This window comes from Gossypium arboreum, chromosome 1, assembly GCF_025698485.1.
Source record: "Gossypium arboreum isolate Shixiya-1 chromosome 1, ASM2569848v2, whole genome shotgun sequence".
In the NCBI taxonomy this organism is placed as follows: Eukaryota; Viridiplantae; Streptophyta; class Magnoliopsida; order Malvales; family Malvaceae; genus Gossypium; species Gossypium arboreum.
Window position 1 is genome coordinate 17,367,415 of NC_069070.1, and position 14,392 is coordinate 17,381,806.

Consider the following 14,392-nt stretch of genomic DNA (forward strand, 5'->3'; position numbering starts at 1 on the left):
ATTGATTTTATTATATATACAAGTGTAATGGGATGAAAACATTTTACAAATATTGTGAGAGCCAGAAAAGAATGGAGAATGATTTGAATCTGTGTTAATTAAATATCATGTATGAGCTTAACCATTGCTCCAAACCAATCTTGCCATCTCTTATTTTTTTATAGCTCTACATAATCTTTTAACTTTCATCACGGAATTCAAAGTGTGCCTTATAAATATTACACTTCCACGTCAATATGTAACAAATTTCGATTTGAATTTAAAAATTTTAAAAATTAAATTTTAAGTTAATTGATTTAAGTTAACTCAAGTTTTAAATTTGAGTTGAGTGAAATTTTATAATTCAAATAATAGATTGGTGTAAAAATTCTTTAGTCTTTGTCAATTTTGAAAGCGAGTAAAGTGATGTCTCTGTTAACAAAATTACACAATAATTTAAAATAATTTTCAAAATTTAAAATATTTATAAACATTCAAAATTTATATTTTAAAAAAATTATAAATAAAAATTAGAGAATTTTATGAAAGTTAAATTTTTTAAAAATTTAAAATAATAATTTTGGGCATTAATTAATGATTCAAGTTTATCTTTCTAAATTTTTTTAAAAGCTTTCAAATTTATATGTTCTAACATAGAATTAGTTATATTATAAAAGATTTTAATTTGACATATTTAACTTTTTAATTTAACTCGAATAATTTCATCCAATTCGATTCAACTCAATTCTAAAAAAATTTATTTTTACTTGATTCAATTAAATGTTCACCCTAATAAATCAACTAAATTTTTTAAAATGTAAAAGTGTTTCTCTCAACAAATTCGTCCTTGTAAGGATTGACCAAAAGAGTATAGTGTGATGTTAAGAAATATATTATGCTTTGGATATGTCGTAAAAATGAGTTTAATAATACCTTGAAGTGGGAGACTTCATCACGTTTGCACGTTGAGAGAGTCTTGATGAGTGGATCAAGATCAGTGATCTATTATTACAAATATATATTATTTAATTCCTTGATTATGTAGTCATTGAACTTCAACTAGGTTCTTAGCTACCTACTTAACAACTCTAAAAATAAACAAAGGATAACTTAGACAGAAATGCGAAGGGATAAGACAAAAATTAAATTACTTAAAACACCCTATTAACCCTAATTTAACTCATCTATTGCATAAGCAAACTACGGATGACGGCAGCTTGGGCACTGTCGGTTGTTGCTAGTAACTCCGATAATCTCTCACTAATATCATCCACTTCTCTATGCAAGCTTCTTATGTAGTTGCAAGTCTCTTGTAACACTTTTGCAGCTGATACCTATCAACAATCATTATATATCAGTTAATATTATATAAGTTTTTTTATATAATGTTTCTTTTAGCTCTTAAATAAACGATCTCCTGCACCGATAAATTAAATCCAAAACAACGTTTTTTTCTCTTTTACTCATCTTAATAAACTTATTAGATGTCGATTTTAATAATTTTCTTATACAAAAGAAGTCCTAACCTAAGGCTTGAGTACAAGAAAAAGGGTTATAAATTTGAATTCAATATTACCTTCTTCAAAGAAAGTGAATGAAGCTCCGAATTTTAGAAAAAAGAAAATAGGGTAAAACATATATACCTTATCAGAGTGCCTGTTTCGAACCTCAGGGAGAAGTTGCTGCAATTTGGAAACAAGATCATAGATCTGATCATCAGTTATTCTTGAACCACTTGATTGCCTTGATCTTGACCTTCTGCTAGACATGTTTTCTTAATTAGTATATTAGAAAGGGTGATGAAATGAAAGTGGGGGTGCAACTGCAAATGCAAAAGAATAAATAATAAGAAGAGATGTTAAGGAACAGAAAGAAATGGTGGGGAAGGAGACAAGTTATGGAAGAAGAGACAGAGAGCGAAACTCAAAAAGTCAAGAAAGGTGAAAGGTAGTGGAGAGGGAGACAATTTGCATGGGAGAAAGGAGATTGCGACAGCCTTGTTTTAAATAGGGTTTTGTAGAGAGAAAACCCAAAGAAAGGAAAAAAGAATCTAAATCTCTTTGGATTCGCCTTACTGTCTTTCTTTGGGTCTATTTCCCAATTTGCTTCAACTCTTCAACTTATAATCAGTGTTCTGACAGTGACTCTGACTCCACACGCAATTTCATGTCTTCTTTTTACTACAACTAAATTTACTTCACAACACTAATTAATTGGAATTTAACACTTCAATTCATAATTACCTTTATAAAATTTTGATAAATAAATCAAATGCATCGTTTACAAATTTTAGTATTTTTAAGAATATATATATATATAAGTTTTTATATGCATGGTTATATTCAGAAAACATATATATATATATACAATCAACCCTAGATAACAACTACCATTTCATTATGTTTTATATTTTATTTCTACCCTCTATATCATGTTTTTATCTATATAAAGTGCATCATTTATTAAGTTAGTTCTTTTATGATTATCAAATTTTAGTGAAATTAGTTTTTATTCCTAAGCGAAATTAAAATAATAAATTTTAATTAAAATATATAAATTTTATATTTTATTAAATAAAAAATATTTAATAAATAGAATTACATTTGTAAATTTTATTAAAGATGATATCTAAGTCTCACTTATCAATATTATTAATAAATTATAGTTTTTTAATTAATGTTTTTATAGGTGTTTTAGATATTGTTATAGATGTATAACAACTATCTCTTTATAACATCTAAAATTTTTATAAACAAATAAAACTGTTATATAAAATGTTGATTGTATATATGTGAGTGCTTTTACATATATTTATATATTACATGCAAAATAAATATGAAATATTTTTGTTGTTAATTAAAATGTAATTTCAAAATTATCCATTAAAATATTATTATTAAATATTTAATGCAAATATTTGTTAATAATAAAGATTACTATAAAATATTAAATTACATTAATATTATATTTTATTTAAGAATGATAATTTCATAAATTTGTATTATATTTTCAAAAATATTTAATGAATCAAACATGAAAATATAACTTCCAGATTATTTTAATTAATATATTTTAATGTATATTAAATGTTATAAAATAAATTTTCTTTTAATTATATTCTCATCAACCAAATTTCGTTGGAATTATAAAATAAGAAAGCACCGTTAAATTAACTTAATGTTGAGATAAGGGAGTTGAAGGATGAATTTTATTTGCTGGGAGACTTTCACATTCTAAACTTAATTTCTATTGTTTGGAAAACCAAGAATTAAAATTCTTAAAATCTGAAAGAGAAATTTTATATGGTTAAACTTTATTTCCAAATTTAAACTCTAGAGGCGAAATTTGTAAAATTTCTTGATCATTTTGATAGCAAATTAGCATTTAGTATATTTTCTTCTCTATTATCATTCATTAAATTCTAATTACAAAAATAATTTCAATTTTTTCATTCTATTATATTCTTATTCATTTTACTAATCTAATGAGTAATGGCATAAATTTTGCATATTTTCTTATTTTATTTTGGGATAATATGTAATATTTGGTACTTATACTTTTATAAAATATCCAATGTGATATCTATACTTTGAAAATGTCCAATATCCTACTTAAATTGTCAATATATATTTTAATGTGTAAGTCTACGAATCCCATCATATGTGGTTGCTATAGGTGGGTTTTAGTCCAGTTAGTAAATTGACTTTAGCTTGGATTTTATCACTTCTTAATTTGTTTATGATGTAATGGTTGGATTTTGCATTGTGATTACTTAGATTGTCCACTTGAAATAGTTTAATACTTGTGATTATTCGAACATGTATTTGTACTTGTTACAGTTTAAAAGAAAAAAACAAAGCTTATTAACAGGCAAATTGTTGTGGATGAAAGAAAGTATCTTTACAATTAAAATGACTCACACACAAACCATAAGATTTAGGGTAACTACACACAAGGTTACTAAATTATTAATAAGTTCGTGTTTTCATCATTTGACTTCAAAAAATTACAAAATAGTTATTAAACTATTCAAAAGTTTTCATCTAAGTCACCGGGCTATTAAAATAATTGATGTATGGCCTTCTCTGTTCACACCATCTATACCAATCGAAAGCTTTTCTTCCCCTTCTCCTCTATAATTAAGTTTTCTTTTCATAAAATAATTTGAACGTCACGAATCTTTGAACTAAAATCCAAACAACTTTCTTTTATAATCTCTGATACTAACCGTCAAATCAACTTAGATCTAAGTTTTTTTTTTACTTGTTTATGGGTATTAATCCATGGTATCAATTGTTGAATCGTTACTTAGAGCTCACTGGCTGGACTTTATTAAAAAAGTTAAATACCCAATAACTTAAATAAAAACTTTCTAACAGTTCAATGACTTAAATGAAAACTTTCATATAGTTCAATAATCACTTTATAATTTTTAAAGTTTAATAAGTAAAATATAAACTTACTAATAATTTAATTTCTTAATCCTAAAATTAAAAAAAAAGGAAAAATCCATGAGTGGCGACTTACCATCAAAAAAATAAGTGTGGTCGTATTCTTTGTTCAAACTTTCACTACTATATATTTTCGTTTGTCACCTCTTGAAAAATAAAAATATATAATAAAAACTTAAATAATCATATAATTCCAAAAAGTGTATAATTAAGCTAGTCACAGTAATCATTAAATACGGTTATGTAATTTTAAAAAATAATATTTTATGTTATTTTATAGTGTTTTGAAGGCAGGTGCAATGGATGGATAAAATAGGGTATCCATTTCCATTTAATACTTGCTAATAACATTATATAAGATCATGGATCCCAAGAAGGAAGTTAAGAGTAGACCTATCAGGTTAAACCCTCTTGGATTTGTTTTTCATATATATGTTAGAAATTTTATCTAAAATTCGAATTTTTAAAAATAATATATAATAAATAATCAAACTTATAATTTCAAATTAATTAATTATAATAACACATTAGATAAGTATAATATTAAAATAAAAAAGATTAAATTGTGAGTAAAATATAATTTAAACAAAAAATACATCAAATTAACAATATTAAATTATTTATCATGATATTATAATCAATTGTGAATTAGCATTAAGTTGACTTGTAACATAAAATCAATCTGTATGTACACAAATTTGATGAAAGAAAACATTTTATGTTAAAAGATAAATTTAAAAAAAAATTACTACAAGATCTATTATTGATGTAGTGGTAAAAAAATTGTTTATAAATACATCAAGCATAAGTTCAATCTCGATAAAAAAAATATAAAAATATGAAAAGATAAAAAATCATCAAAACAATAGTAATAATTATTTAATAAAATAATCATTAGTATTTTAGTAATAATGTATATATACATAAATAAATCATAATGAGTAGATGGAATTTTAAGATTTTGGATTTGTGTTTCATTTGTAATTATAAAATTTTAAAAGAAAAGTGAAAGCATATAGTAAGGGTTATATTATATAATTAGAAAAAGAGGATGAAAGACAGTGGGATGAAGATTGAATTGAAAAAAAGGGGTAAGGTTGTTGACTGGTCAAGTGTAAGAAATGAAAGCAGCATGGCACGAGTGGAAGGCGTAGGGTAGAGTTACACCGACCCAGTTCCGGGGCTTTTGGTTTTAATTATATTATGTAAGTTCCAATTCCATGCATTTTGCGGTGAATCTATTCCAAGGAATTAAAATCCATGAGTTTACATAAAGATGTGACTTCCAAATACAAACCTTCATCTTCAATAACTATCCATTTATTACAATTTTAAATATAAAAAATAGCAGGAGGTGGTATCTGTAGTCGGCGCACATGACCTTGATCCAAAGTGAGGACTGTGCTCATTGTCACGACGCCACTTCATTTCTTTATTTCTCTCTTAATATATATCTTAATATTTATTACTCATTTTCAATTGAATTTCAATTTAGTTGAGTATTTATTGAAAAAATAAAATAAAATAGTCCAGCTATAATGATAAATTTAATTTTTATTGTTTATTTTTTCTTTTAAACATTTAATTTTTTTTGAGTTAAATTTAACTCTCAACCTTTAAAAAATTAAATTCAACCATCAACCTTTTAAAAGAGTCTAATTGTTTATTTAACGAAAATATTTATTAAAATGTTAAATTTTTGAACATGACAAACTGTATGGCAATCCACGTGTACTTCTTACTATTTTTGAATATTTCCATAAGTATATAAACAAATATTGTCATATTAGCATGAAGTATACTTGAATTGTCACGTAAGTTGTCACCTCAACATCATTAAGAAATTAATATTTTAATTAACATTTTCTTTAAAAATTAATTTGACTTTTTCTGAAAAATTTAATAGTCAAATTTAGCTAAAAAATAGAAGCCAAATTGACAAAAATGTAAATATTGAGAGTTAAATTTATTATCATGTCAATTATAATAAATATTATTGTGGAGATTTTTTTATCATTTTAAATATATGAAATCTAAAAAATACACTTGATGTGGTTCAAACTTCATACACTGTAGTTTTCAATATATTTACTATTTCAACTAAAACTTCATTTAATTTTTAAATCATCTATAATCTATAATATATGTAAAAGCGTGACTTTGAAAAACTTTTAAATCAACGAGAATATCTTTTATTTTCAATTATGTTACTATAATATTTAGTTTAGAATTATTAATTATTAGTAAAAGAGTTGAAGTAAAATAGAAGTTACAATTATCAGTCAAAACATTATGACATAAAAAAATTCTGCTAAATTTAAAATAGAACTATTTTAGAACTCCAAGTAAAAACAGTAATAATTATAATTAAATTTTAAATTATAATTATTAGTTAAAAAGTTAGGTTAATTTTATTTATGTAAAATAAAGTTATTACGAATAAAATTTTAAGCATATTAATTATCATTTAATTAATATTAAATTTATATACCAATTAAAATTTAAGTTTAGCTTTGTAAATAGCATCAATAGTTAGACATATTTGATTAGGGGTGTTCAAATGGTTGATTTGGTTATTAACCGAACCAAACTATATAATCTTTAACCGTTAATCGAACCGAAATACTTCAATTAATTTGGTCGGTTAACCGAAATTTATATGTTTTCATCTTTTGGTTAAAACAAGTATAAAACATCTAAAAAAAATACATTGAAATTAATTGAAATATATGTTTTTGTCTTGAAAGTTAACCGAATTAACCGAAATTTTATGTCTTAAAATACTACATAATTAAAAACACTGCAAATCTTGAAATTTGCACATAATTAACATATAATCATAATTATTATTAAGTCTGATTAATTACTCGATTTTAAACTGAATTAATCGATAACCAAAATTCTAAAAAATTATTAATTGAGCTCCGACCGATAAACCGAATTAGATCAATTAAGTCTATTAATTTAATTTTAACCGAAGTTTGAACACCCCTATATTTAATCAAATAACATCTAAGAAAAAATACCAATAAAAATTGGAGAGTGTTTGTGTTAATATGTTAGAAATGTTTATAAAAAATGGGGTATTAAAGAAATTGTTTTTCAAAAAGGGTATATTGGATTTTATTCGAACAAATAACATCTAAGAAAAGATACCAATAAAAATTGGAGAGTGTTTGTGTTAGTATGTTAGAATTGTTTATAAAAAATGGGGTATTAAAGAAATTGTTTTTCAAAAAGGGTATATTGGATTTTATTCGAACAACAATGGCACCGGGGAGAAATGAATTATTATTTTAATTGGTACTAAGCTAATTGTTGAAAAAGGGATGTCCATAACCCCCAACAATTCATTTTCTTGTAACTCTTGTAATCCCTAAAAATTTATAAGGTACCTTAATTATCTTTATTATATGTTTGTAACCTATGGTGATTGAGGCCCTATAAATAGAAAGCATGCATAAGCTTATTTGCATCCCAAGTGAAAGTTGAAGCATCCTTTCATTTTTCTATTCTTCTTTCTTGTTAATTCTATAATTCTCTTTGTTTCATTCTACGTTATCAACAAGGATTTACTTAAGTTCTTGGTGAGAATCAAATTTTATTTTCTCTTTTGATTCAACGTAATCCTAGATTATATATCACAAATTGTTTTATACTATTTCCTATTTTCATTCTTAAATACATTATTACAATTATGTTTCTATAGAATATGCATTAGGAAAATTATGTTTATCAAATATTATTTTAAAGACATTTTAGTTGTTTATTCATTTGATTAAATTATTAATTTAGTTAAGGTGTAATATATTTATCTTAATATTAATATTCTCTTTGTTGCATTATAAATGTTCTTGTATATGCATATTGATTTCTTAATTTTGCATTTATGTATTAGATGAAATTAAAATAGTAATATATACATGTTGTTTCTTTCATAAAAGTATGATGTATATATTTTAATCCTGTAAAACGACGTCATTGCAACTATATATAATTTAAAACATTTGAAAAATAATTGGATTGTTTTACTAATGAGAATGTTTATTATTTTACAAATGTTTTTTTAGGTTTTTAGTGATTATAATGTCAAATCTTGCCAAACTTGAATTTGCGGCCCTAGACATCTTAGGCAAAAATTATGTGGGGTGTTAGATGCTAAAATTCACCTAGATAATAAAGGTCTAGGGAATATTATATTAGCAAATGAAGAAGCATCTAACCAAGATAAGGCAAAAGCAATCATTTTCATCCGTCATCATTTACATGAAGGATTAAAAGTAGAATATCTCACTGTGAAAGACCCTCTTGAGTTGTAGAATAATCTAAAAGAACGATTTGACCATAAAAAAACAGTAATCCTCCCTAAAGCTCGTTATGATTGGATGCATTTACGGTTGTAAGATTAAAGACTGTAAGTAAATACAGTTCAGAACTTTTCAAAATTAGTTCTCAACTGAAATTATGTGGAGAAAACATAACCGATTAGGACTTGTTAGAGAAAACCTTTTCAATCTTTCATGCTACTAATGTGCTTATACAACAGCAATACCATGAAAAATGTTTTAAAAAGTATTCTGAATTGATTTCAAGCCTTTTGGTGGTTGAATTCAAAATAATGAATTGTTCTTGAAAAACTATGGAATTTGTCCTACTGGTTCTGCATAACGGGGGATGTGGCCATGGTCATTGTCCTGAAAAATATAGAGATCATTTTCGTAGTCGTGGTCATGGTCCTGGACATAACGGGGGATGTGGTTGAGGACATACTAGTAATCGTTATCATGGTGTTCATAATAGTGGTACTTCTAACCACCAGAAAAATAATGGCAACGAAGGATAAGAAAGATGTAACGCCCTGAAATTTATGTTTGTGATTCTACTTGAATATGACACAAATCTGTATATGCTTCAGTGGTTATGGGTTCTGGGTGTGTGTGTGAAGTCCCAAGTTTAAGCCTTAGGTTTGGCAAATTTTGGTATTTTGGTGAATAAAGCCTTACTCTTGTTCAGTGGGCTTAAGTTTAAATGCTAATAGGACTACATCAGAATGGGCCTGCTGGTCTGGTGGTTAAGGTGTGTGTTGGAGGGAGGAAGGTTTGGAGTTTGAATCCCTGCCCGAGCAAGGGATTTATTTTGTTGTTTGTGCCGTGTGGGAGTTTAAGATGGACTATAATGCCTGATAGTGAAGAGGCTTATGGAGAAAATTAAAGGATTAGGATAGTAAAGTTATCAAGGTTTTAGTCTTTTCCATTTACCGAAATTTCTCTGCAATTTTTCCCTTTTCTCTATATTTTTTTTCTTTCTTTTTCTTTCCCAGCCGAAAATCCCTTGTTGCTGCCGTTTTTACTTTTTTTTTTAGTATTGGTTTTTGGGTGTTTTCCTTTATCATTACCCATCTTTGTGGTTAGTGCAAATTCGGTAAGTGTTGGGATATTTTTGGGTCTTGTTATTGATTATGGGGTTGTTAAGAGACTGTTCTTTTGTTTAGGAGACAACCAAGGTGCTGTGGGTTACTAAAACGGTGTTCTAATCAGCAAGGAACTGTCGTTGTTCGTTAAAGGTAAGGTCGTCGGTAACTTTCGAGATTTGCCTATATTTAGTAACTCGATTTAAGTGACTAACGAAGTGGCGTAATGTTAAATATTAGGTTCTGGAGTGCTCGTGGTTGCATTAGCTTCGAAATGATACCAAATGTATGCTTCGATTGTACAAAAAATGGGTTTCGGTGAAAGCTAAAACCGAAACTGTCGACGCCATATGGGCGTGTGGACTACCCGTGTGGAGGCCGTGGGACGATACATGGCCGTGTGAAAGACGAACCAAGCCGTGCGTATGCTACACGGGCATGACAGACACGGGCATGTGAGGCTAACTAGGCCGTATGTGAGGCACGGGCTAGAGCAATTAGGCCATGTGGGCCACACAAATTTGTGGGAATTTGGGTCAGGCTGTGTGATCCACAAGGCCAAGGCCAATTTGGGCCGTTTTGGGCCACATGAGCGTGTGAGCCCATTTTTCTGAAATATACTGTAAGGTTGCAGGGTCGCCCAAGTCGAATGTGATTTATCATAAGGTCAGTAAGCTTTACTTAAAGCCCTAATTCCGTGATGTGATATTATGATGTACGTGTTAGCATGTTATACCTAGCATGAATATCTGATTTGTTCTGGAATAAATGTATGATCTGTCTTTCTGCATTACAGCATGCCATTTTTGTATGATGCATTGCATCGGGGCGGGTTTGATTAAGTGAAGGAAGTATTGAAGGGCTTCATAAGCTCGTTATCTGGCAGCTAAGCTGCATACTTATGATATGTGCTGCAATGCAGTACCTTTTGGTGTGTAGGGATGGATGGGTCGATTTTATCCCCATATATGGTGTGCAGGGATGGGTAAGTCGATTTTATCCCTACGTGGTGTGTTGGGTTAGAAGGAGTTGGTGTGCAAGGCTGGTGGGCTTATTCTGTTAATCTAATTTGTTATGCATGCTATATCTAAGATGGGTTGAAGCCTTAAAACCATATTTGATGATGATTCTGTAAGGGCCCAGGCCCGAATTATGATTGTATTCTGTTGTCTGTTTGTATGCATGCTATTCTGTGGGGATGTACACACTGAGTTGCGAAAACTTACCCCCTTTATTTATTTATCTATTCAGGTAATCCCCAGCAGTAGGCGGATCGGTGCAATGGAGGACTCGACAGTGACCACGTCTGCATACATTTTAGTTTTGACTTTTACTTTGGTTTATTCATTATCTGTTTGGGGGTTTTGATGTGACCTTGGATTTGGATTCTTTTTGGATTTTAATTTGGGTTTTGAACTGTGGATGTGAATTATAGATTACAACATCAATATTATGGTTTTCTTGAAATAAATTAAGAATTTTTTTAAATAGAATGGGTTCTTAAATAATAATTAGCAAACGAGTTTCAAACGCTTCTGTGATAGAGAAATGTTTTTAAAATAATACGACATTTTCATGTTTTCTGACTAAGTAAAAGATAACAAATGATATGGTTTATGAATCCAAATGGTTTAGTTAAAAACACTCTCATGTGATATCGTCAGATTCGGCCATAACGTTTAGGCCGGGTTTGGTGTGTTACATTTAGTGGTATCAAAGCTAGGTTTAAAACTTGGCTGTGAATTTTGGGTTCCAAAATTGGTTTTAAAGAAATACTTTCGAATGTTTTCAAATACTTTGATTAAGTATGCAGTTCACCGAGTCTCCGGCACTGATCTTGTAAGTTTCTGAAACTTTGTATAGATTGTCTGAAAGTATGCTTAGAATATACTGAATTTCTGTTTAAAAATACTAATGTTTGCTATGAAACTACTGTAGGTAGTATGCTTATTGAAACACTCTAGTTAGTGTAAATAGAAAACTGTAGTAAACTACGATTTGCGATAACAGACTCTGAACACTCTGATAACTCTTTTGTATAAAACACTTGATAACAATTATCGAAACTGTAAACTGATTTGCATAAAATTTTTAATACAGATTAGTTCAAAATTATGATGAGCACACATGGTACTCGTGGACGAGTTATTAGAGGCCAGGGTAGAGGCCGTAGAGGGGTTCAAGCCGAGTTCTTCGCATCTGATACAATATTAAATCTGGAAACTAGTGAGACACCAGTTTCACCTGTTACTGATATCGGGTCAGAATCTCATGATCGTGCAGCTGGGGATGATGCACTGTCCCAAACTATGCTGCGGATTTTGGAGAGGGTCGCTGGATCTGATAAACCGTAATTCATACATATTTCTATCTCACGCTTAGCACATTTTATGGATAATTTTTCCTTAAAATTGGTGAATTCGATGCTCTTAATGCCTTAATTTCATGTTTTATACTTAGGTGAGCATAGAGGAGTGAAAGGAATGAGAAACGGGCAAAACCGGAGAAAATGGGCCAACGTACGAAATTAATACGGCCTAGACTTCCTCACACAAGTAGACCATACGGCCGTGTCCCTTTGGCAAGGTCAAAGCATGATTTATACGGGTAGATCACACGCCCGTGTCCATTTAACAGCCTTGACCACGACCTTAAACAATCGCACATGGGCGTGTCACACGAGCGTGTCCCTGCCGAGCCCAAGTTTAATCCAATTTAGAAAAGACCAATTTTGAGGGCTCTTAGGCATTCCAAAGCCTATTTAAACACTTGAGGAGGCACTTAGATAGGGGACGCATAGGAGGAAGCAAGAAATTACTCAAGGAAAGCCAATCGATCCATCTCATAAGCCAGATTCACCATCAAGACTGAAGATCTCCATTTAAATTCCCTCAAGAGTTTTGAGTTTTCTTATGTTTTGTTATTTTTATTCTTTTGAGATGTTTTGTTTCATTAGTATGAACTAAAACCCCTAAATGCCTAAGGGGAATGAAACCCAAGACGGTCTTGTTATTATTATCTGAATTGTATGATAAATATTTGACTTGTTCTTAATTATGTGTTCTTAATTTTTGTTTTGATATTCCAGTATATTGATTCAAGTTAAACTCTTATTCAGAGGAGGAATAGACCCTGTCTAAGAGTAAATTTGTCATAATTAAGCGGAGTTGGTTGCGCGCCTAGAAATAAGGTGACAAGATTTTTCTGGATTAGGGTGAAACCTAATAAGGGGATCCATAGATCGAGTTAATGCAACCCTAGGGTGTTAATTAGAAAGAGATTTCAATTATTCAAACTAGGGTTAGACGTTGTTAGTCTCGAGAGAGATAATAATATAACTTAGGGATTTCTACGGAACAAGTTGAATGAATAAATCGTCCGATTCAGAGTCAAATAACAAGTGAAGTCTAGTGGATTTTTCCTTAGTATTGTCTTAATCAATCGAGTTTTCCAAAAAGTATTTCCCCCAAATTTCTTTTCTGTGATTTCTTAGTTTAATTAATTAGTTAGCTAAACAAAACCCTTTTATTTTTTAGGCTAGATAATAAAAAGAAAGTTGATACTAGTACTTTAGTTCCTTTGGGTTTGATAATCTGGTCTCGCTAAAGCTATACTACTGTTCGATAGGTACACTTACCTTCATCGTGATAATAGTTATTTTCAAGAACGATTCATTATAAATATTTAAAACCTATCACGAATATCACGTATCAAGTTTTTGAAGCCGTTGCCGGGGAACTAAGATATTAGGAACACTCGATTTTTATTACTTTAGCCATTTACTTTTATTGTAATTTAAATTTTATTCTAATTTTTATTATTAATTCTTCTTTTTCCCTTTTTCTTGCAGGTTATTATAGTTTATGACTAGAAGAAACCCGTCAAGACCATTACTTTTTGACTGTGAGATCAATCGCACAGTTCGTAGAAACCAAAGAGAAATAAGGTGAAGCTTAAGATACATAGAGAACGAGCAAGAGGACGATATTCAAATCACAACCAAAGAGATGGCTGAAAATTAGGAAAACCTAATACCTCCTGCGATTGCTGTTAATCCAGTAAATCAGAATCCTGCTCCGCCCACTATGTATGATTATGCTAAACCTTCTTTAACAGGAACTAAATCGAGCATAGTTAGACCTGCTGTAGCTGCAAATACTTTTGAACTGAAACCTAACACAATTCAAATGATACAGCAATTTGTTCAGTTTGATGGTTTGTAGGACGAAGATCCCAACGCTCACTTAGCAAACTTTTTAGAACTATGTGATACATTTAAAATTAATGGTGTTTTTGATGACGCCATTCGTCTTTGATTATTCCCTTTTTCTTTGAAAAACAAAGCTAAACAGTGGTTGAATTCGTTACCACGGGGGTCAATCACTACTTGGGAACAAATGACCGAAAAGTTTTTACTAAAATATTTTCTACCGGCTAAATTGACTAAATTACGTAATGATATCTTTTCTTTTGTGTAGATGGATTTAGAAACACTCTACGATGCATGAGAGAGATATAAGGATCTTTTGCAAAGATGCCCTTACCATGGGTT

The 14,392-nt window shown here is 29.4% G+C and overlaps 1 protein-coding gene and 1 non-coding gene across 2 annotated transcripts; both read right to left on the reverse strand.

Moving 5' to 3' along the window:
• Positions 1-850: 850 nt before the first annotated feature.
• LOC108482313 (transcription factor ILI6-like) lies at positions 851-2,065 on the reverse strand. The gene is made up of 2 exons (XM_017785437.2): positions 1,623-2,065; positions 851-1,313 (listed from the first exon to the last, which is right to left on the reverse strand). The coding sequence occupies exons 1-2, from the start codon at positions 1,746-1,748 to the stop codon at positions 1,164-1,166; spliced, it is 276 nt and encodes a 91-aa protein (XP_017640926.1). The 5' UTR covers positions 1,749-2,065; the 3' UTR covers positions 851-1,163.
• Positions 2,066-14,285: 12,220 nt separating this feature from the next.
• On the reverse strand, positions 14,286-14,392 carry LOC128281693 (small nucleolar RNA R71). Its single transcript, XR_008271954.1, has one exon. It is a non-coding gene; the product is annotated as a small nucleolar RNA R71 (small nucleolar RNA).